The sequence below is a fragment of the Alexandromys fortis genome, unplaced genomic scaffold (assembly GCF_014885135.2).
Source record: "Alexandromys fortis isolate MF-2015 unplaced genomic scaffold, M_Fortis_MF-2015_v1.1 scaffold_585, whole genome shotgun sequence".
Taxonomy (NCBI): domain Eukaryota; kingdom Metazoa; phylum Chordata; class Mammalia; order Rodentia; family Cricetidae; genus Alexandromys; species Alexandromys fortis.
In genome coordinates, this window is record NW_026068449.1 from 40,276 (window position 1) to 47,560 (window position 7,285).

Genomic DNA, 7,285 nt, shown 5'->3' on the forward strand with positions numbered 1-7,285 from the left:
TCAATTGTAATAAATAACAAAGTACTAACATGCAGTACTTTATATCCTAATTGGTTTATAATAATAACTTTCAAGGACTAGAAATTTTCATTACATGTTTAAGTGAGTTGAATTAGATAAAATAGTTTGAGTAAGAATTTAAAAATCACAGACAGTATCTTTTAATCAAATGTCAAGTTTATATCAAACGGGAGCATCCATATCTATATCAATGTAAAATATATAAATAAGTAGTTACTTTTTAAAATTAATTTTAATGATCTACACTTTTACATCATACACATATATGCCCCTTTATTCTTTTTAGATTCAGTAATCTACACTTTTATCCTATCATTTCATTGGGTGCCATTTGTCAGTGGATGTATATTTATGAACATACAGAGCTGGTTTTGGAGATGGACACTGGCTCTGTCCCTCTATAAATCCAAGCATGTCATTAAAATAAAAATTCAGAGTTTCTCTCTCAAGTCAGGAGCATGGGACAGAAAGAAAAAAGAATTTAGAAAATTTTTCTCTTTTCTCCATTTCTATTTTTGTCTCTGTTGTACATGTCATTGGATATATATGTCTGTATATGACTGTATAAATAATGTTTAAGTTGTCCACAATGAACAATGAATTTTCCTGCATTAATTTCTGAAGTTTTCAGGAAGAAGTTGGGGCCCCACAACAACAACTCAACCTGGGTGCTGTGATGACATGATGGTGACAGTGCTACTACCAGACGGGCTTTGTCTCCAGCTGCTCAGGATGGTTCAACTTGGTTAGCTGAAATGGTCCACTTTTTACAATGTTGTGGACAGACCTTATAAGAGGAAGCTCAGAAAAACTTTACAAAATACTCAGAGACTATTTGCAATTATACCAGACAGTAATCTTGGACCTTAACCATCATTTTACTTTCTCAGGATCCCATAGAAAGAACATTGCCCCCATGACAGCTGGAAGAAATTCTAAAAGACTACATCCCCTCTCCCAACAAAGTTTGTCCTAGGGTTAGGGACATCATTTAGGGGTTGATTATAATTAGTATAGGTTTGCGGGTTAGAAGGGAAATTTTATGGGCTCAGGGATTTCTTTTAAAAAAAGGAAAATTGGATGGAATAAGATAGTGTGAGTTTACATACATTAATAATAATAGTGAGTAATAGAGTGAATGCTTCTGAGTTATAATTTATAGGCAATTGCTTTGATATAGATTTTTGTATATTGATATAATGTTAAATATTGAATATTGTATTCATTCACGCTCCTACCTCTTCTTAAAACATTTTATATATTGGTAAATATATTTATCAAATTGCAGTGTACATTTCTTCCACTGATCAAGATACTTATTCATTGGTTACATTTTGAGCCCATTGTTGTTTATTGTACAATATTCTAATATGAAGTCTTAGCCTTTAACTTATATAGGTATTAGAATTATAGTTCAATAGTTATCTATGCTTGTGATACTTATAGTTAGAATAATCAGGTTTTTTACACACATAAAGAATATATTTTGCATAGATAGGTAATCTTCAACCACTTCAAAGAGCTGTAAAATATGGAATTTTTCTCATGCATACAAAGTCCTGTTGATCTTTTCTCTTTTTCTCTCCCCATGAATAGATACTGCTCTTATAAGGTGGTATCCTATACAAAGGGCACAGAAACAACAGAATAGTTTTTCCTTTTCAATTTCCTTCTAAAGTGACTGTCTATGTCATGGAACAAGAATGGGGAACACCAGAATCATAAACCTATATTTTCAAAGAAGTATGCATTTCACTGTCATACTTACATTGTACTCATGTATGGTATATTTTTGAAGGCAGTGACCTATGATGATGTGCACATCAACTTCACTAAGGAAGAGTGGGATTTACTGAATCCTTCCCAGAAGAATCTCTTCAAAGATGTGATGTTGGAGACATATAGGAACCTAACTACTATAGGTGAAAATCAATTTCTTTCATGTTTCAAAATATGGAGAAACTTTTCCTTGGTTTATGATTTTGTTCTGTAATTTGTTTTAGAGAAAGTAGAATGAGGTAAATAACAAACACAGTCACAGTTCTTAGGTGCACTTAAGATAATAAGCTAATTGTTGCACATTATTAAATAATATAACATAGATATTCTGGTACTATATTTTAGGATACATTTGGGAAGACCTTAACACTGGAGAGCATTGTCAATGTTCTAGAAGACATGCAAGGTAATTTTCTTGGGCAAGATCATAACAATTTCTTTTGAATAGTTTGTAATGTGTTCTGGAGCTTTAAAACAAAAGCAACAGTGTAAATAAGCACAGCTTTAAAGGTATTGATGGTTATTAAGTTCTCACAAATCCATATATCTCAATTTCATGTATGTGAATTGCATCTGCAAAGCCTTCATTTAAGAAAAAGTCTAGGTAGCAATGCCTAAACAGATATCACCATTTGATTCATAGCACCATGAGAGCTATGTTGTAGAACTGCAGCTTCATTTGCTTCTTGCTATTCATGACAGAAAATGTATACCTATTTCAGTGATGATGAGTATAGCTGCAAAACTTTCTACTAATACAATAGCCCATGGTAAGCCTTGTATCACTCATAGACTTTTTGTGAATGTGCTAAGTTTAGTGAAATCAGATTAATGAAGGGTCAAGGGGCAGTTGATGTGGAAAAACCTTAATATCTATACCACAAGTCTGTGAAATTAGAACTTTGTGGATTCATTGTGGAAATCTTTTATACACTATTATTTTTTCATATATATATGACATGTCACTCTTGACACAAGTGTATGAGCATAGGAATATGGAAAGATTTAGCATACCTCTCCTTAAGAACAATTAAGAAGATAAACTCTAGTTCCTATGTAGAGTGTACATGTTTAATTTGATCCGCAAATACAAAGTTAATTTATTTTCTATCATCATGGTTAATACATAAATACAAACTCACATTACAACCAAAACAAACAAACATGAGTTCTAGGTCTATGTAAATACTTCTGGGTGTCTTAGTTCACTTACCAAATGTATAATGATTCACAATATAGTAAAATTATGAATGGAGTAAATTTGGTAAAGCACTCAGTATACGCAGTTTTCTTTAAAAATGTAAAAAATATCCTAGAAAAATATAGGTATACTTATAGATGGAAAGATAAACAGTGACACAATGGAATTTTTCATCACAAATATTTTTCTAGATATAAATGACACCTAATGAGAGAACAAAACATGATTTTAAACAAAGCTATAAAACCTTGATATTTGATTCCTTTTTACAATTTGGAAAAACATGAAATTAATTCATATAAGTATGAGGTTCAACTGCATTGAATGTGGTAAAGCTTTTACATGTGTAAATTATCCTTGCAGGATTGAAAGAAATCAAACTGGAGAGAAGTTTTCAGTATATTCTCACTGTGGTAAAGACTTGTCTTATAACACTCATCTTCTAAGGAATGAAAAAATAAATAGCAGAGAAAAATGCTGTGAAATTCAGCAATGTGATGAAGTTTTTTCTTATCACAATCATCTTGAATTGCATAAAAGAACACACACCGGAGAGAAACCCAATGAATATGCTCAAGATGATAAAGACTTTCTTTATGATACTCATCAAAGTCATAAACGAACACATACTGGAGAGAAATCATATGAATGTAATCTGCATGGTAAGGTCTTTGCTGATCACAGTCATCTTCAAAAGATTAAAAGAATATATACTAGAGAGACACCCTATGAATATAATCAATGTGGTAAACCCATTGCTCAATGTACTGTTTTTCAAACACATAAAAGAATACAAACTGGAGAAAAACCATATGATTGTAATCAGTGTTGTAAGGCCTTTGCACATCATAATCATCTTCAATTGCATAAAAGAACACATACTGGAGAGAAACCTTATAAATGGAATCAGTGTGGTAAGGCCTTTGCAGCTCAGAGTAGTCTTCAAACCCATAAAAGAACAAATACTGGAGATAAACACTATGAATGTAATCAGTGCAGTAAGGCCTTTGCATACCACAGTAATCTTCAAAGCCATAAAAGAACACATACTGGAGAAAAACCCTATGAATGTAATCAGTGTGGTAAGGCCTTTGCACAACATGGTACTCTTCAAATGCATAGAAGAACACATACTGGAGAGAAACCCTAGGAATGATATCTGTGTGATAAGGCCTTTGCAGACCCCTGTACTCTTATAAGGCTTAAAATGTAACATACTCTAGAGATACCTGTGAATGGAATGTGCTAATTTTTTTCACAGTCATCTCCAAATACATTATATGAGCCCTTTTGTAGAGAAACTCTGAAGTTAATTTGTGTATTTTTCAAAAACATGAGAAAAAAAATCTTACTGTAATGAAACTCTATAAATGAATTCAGTGTCATAATGTTTTGTGCTTCACAGAAGAGTAAGACTTTGTGTGTAGTCATCTGAGAAAGCTTGTGCATATTATCATAATCTTTTGGACCTCAGGAAAAAACTGGTGGCTTATTTTAAATTGTTCTTTCAGATGTTAAGCCACTTACAGTCAGTTAATCAAAATCAGTTATTGTGTAGAAAAAAGTTTCATAATGTCAACAACTTGTTTATGCATCATTATACCTCTCTTTATTTTAGTTTGAATCAGCAAAGTAATGGATAAAACCTTATTGGTTACAGGAAGGGTGTTCCAACTTTGGTCTTCAAACCAGAGCCAAAGGAAAGAACTTTGTCTCTGAATCTAGAACTGGATAATGAAACAACAACTCCCTGAAAATAGCCAAAACATTAAAAAGGCCCAGTGAAAGAAACACAATTTGGCTCTCAAACCAGAACCATAAAATCCTAAAAAGTTTCAACAATTTTTTTTAAGCTCAAAGGATACCATTAACTGAAATTTGAGAGGCATGAAGAGTCAAACCTCCCATATGTTTACTTGTATATTTTGTATAAAAGTAACCTTAGAAGTTGGGGGTATAATTATGGTTATCAGAAGATTGGGAGTGGTCATCAGGAAGGTAGATAGAAGGTGGTTACAAGGAATATTTTCTGAAAAAGAAAGATGTCTTGAAGTAATAAATGATAGTAACATTACCCTTAACAGTAGCCACAAATATAAAATATTATGGAATTGCCAACTAGAGAAGTGAAAGGACTGTAGGAAAAGAATATTAAATCCTTAAAGAAGACACCAGAGAATGGGAAGATGTCCCTTGCCCTTGTTAATTAGAAATCAACATAGCAGTCTAAAGGCTCAATACCATTCCCATGTAAATATCAGAAAAATTCTCCAGAGATCTCAAAATAAAAACAATCAACTTCATATAGAAAAGCCAAAAAAAATGCAGGATAGCCAAAACAATCCTACATAAAAAATAATTTCTGGAGGCATCATATTTCATGACTTCAGATGACTACAGAGCTACAGTACTGAAGAGAGCCTGGTGTTGGCACAAAAACAGATAGGAGGACTAATGGAACTGATTCTAAGACCCAGATATCAATCCACTCGTGATTTTTGACAAAGCACCAAAAACTATAAAATGGAGAAAACATATTTAACAAGTGGTGCTGGCTTAACTGAATATCAGTGTGGGAGAGAATGAAAGTAGATCCACATCTATCATCATGAACAAAACTCAAGTCCCAATGGATCAAAGACTACAACATAAAGACAAACACACTGAACTACATAAAACAGAATATTGGAAGTACACTTGAACACATTGGTAAAGAGGACCACTTTCAAATTATAACCCCAGGCATCACAGACACTGAGAAAAATAATAAATGAGATCTCCTGAAGCAAAAGTTTCTGTAAAACAAAGGACATGATCAACAATACAAAAAAAAATTTTTCTGTAGTATGGGAAAAGATATTCACCTACCTCACATTGGACAGAAGACTGATCTTCAGAACATACAAAGAACTTAAATAACTGGTATCAAAAAACAGAATACTCCAATAAAAATGGAGTACAGACCTAAATAAAAAACTTTTAGCATATGAATCTAAAATGAGCGAGAGACACTTAAGGAAATTTCCAAACTACTTAGTCATTAGAGAAATAAAAATTAAAACAAATCTGATATTCCTCTTACATCTGTAACAATAGGCAAGATCAAAACACTGATGACAATTTAAGCTGGAGAGGATGTGGAGTTAAGGGAACACTCCTCCATTGCTGATGGGGTTACAAACTGAGTCAGCTACTTTGGATATCAGTATGGTTATTCCGTAGAAAATTAGGTAGCCACCTGTCTGGTTGTGAGGCATGGCTTTAATACCTGCGCTTGGGAGGCAGAAATAGATCTCTGTGACTTCAAAGCCAACCTGGTCTACAAGAGCTAGTTCCAGGACAGGCTACAAAGCTAAAGACAAACCTTGTCTTGGAAAACCAAAACTTAAAAAAAAGGAATGAAAGAAAATTAGGAAACAACTTATCTTAAAACCCAGTCATGCCCTTTGGATATGTACTCAATGGATGCTCAATCATACCACAAGGACAAATGCTCAACTGTGTTCACAGCAACATTGTCAGAGCCAGAACCTGAAAACAACCCCTCCACTGAAGAATGGACAAAGAAATTGTGGTATATTAACACAATGGAGTACTACACAGTGGATAAAAACAATTGCATCTTGAAATTTAGGTGCAAATTTATGATCTAGAAAATATAAAAGAGTGAGTTAACCCAGAACCAGAAAGAAAACTATATGTACTCACTCCTAAGTGGCTTTTAGACATAAAACAGAGGACAGTCAGCCTACAATTCACAATGCCCAGAACATATACAACAAAGAGGAAACAACAGAGACATACATAAATCTATTCTACATAGGACATAGAGAAAGACAAGACCTTAGTAAATTTGGAACATGTGAATCATGGGAGAAGGGGAGGGAAAAGGAAAGGAGAGTAGTGGATAAATATATAGTTGAATAAAAACAATTAAAAAAATCCTTGATACACAGCTGTCCATGGGTGAATTATATAAAGTGATAGTATAAAACGAATAACTGAAATATGGAATTTTGCTTAATTTTGTAGCTGAATAAAATACTTCCTCTTGCTAAGGCAAACTGATTTATGATATTTAATTAAAAACAATCTACACATTTATCAAAAGAAAATTAAAGATTTGTACCATATCTCCCCATCTTCCCAAACCTATAATCACACATACAAACACATGAGACAGAATTGCTTGAGTTTACTTAATATAGCTGCATTCTAAGTTCATCATGTAACACCAAGTTCATGTTTTAATGATGAATTTTGAAGGCTGTACAAATCTGAGTG

The 7,285-nt window shown here is 33.0% G+C and overlaps 1 protein-coding gene across 1 annotated transcript in view; it reads left to right on the forward strand.

Moving 5' to 3' along the window:
- The window catches only part of LOC126495720 (zinc finger protein 120-like), a 29,905-nt gene extending 22,840 nt beyond the window's left edge, over nt 1-7,065 (forward strand). Inside the window, exons 2-4 of the mRNA XM_050133321.1 lie at nt 1,820-1,943; nt 2,146-2,206; nt 3,365-7,065. Of these exons, the coding sequence (XP_049989278.1) occupies nt 1,910-1,943; nt 2,146-2,206; nt 3,365-4,151 (882 nt within the window). The 5' untranslated portion in view covers nt 1,820-1,909 and the 3' untranslated portion in view covers nt 4,152-7,065. The remainder of the gene's footprint in view (nt 1-1,819; nt 1,944-2,145; nt 2,207-3,364) is intronic.
- Nucleotides 7,066-7,285: the final 220 nt, after the last annotated feature.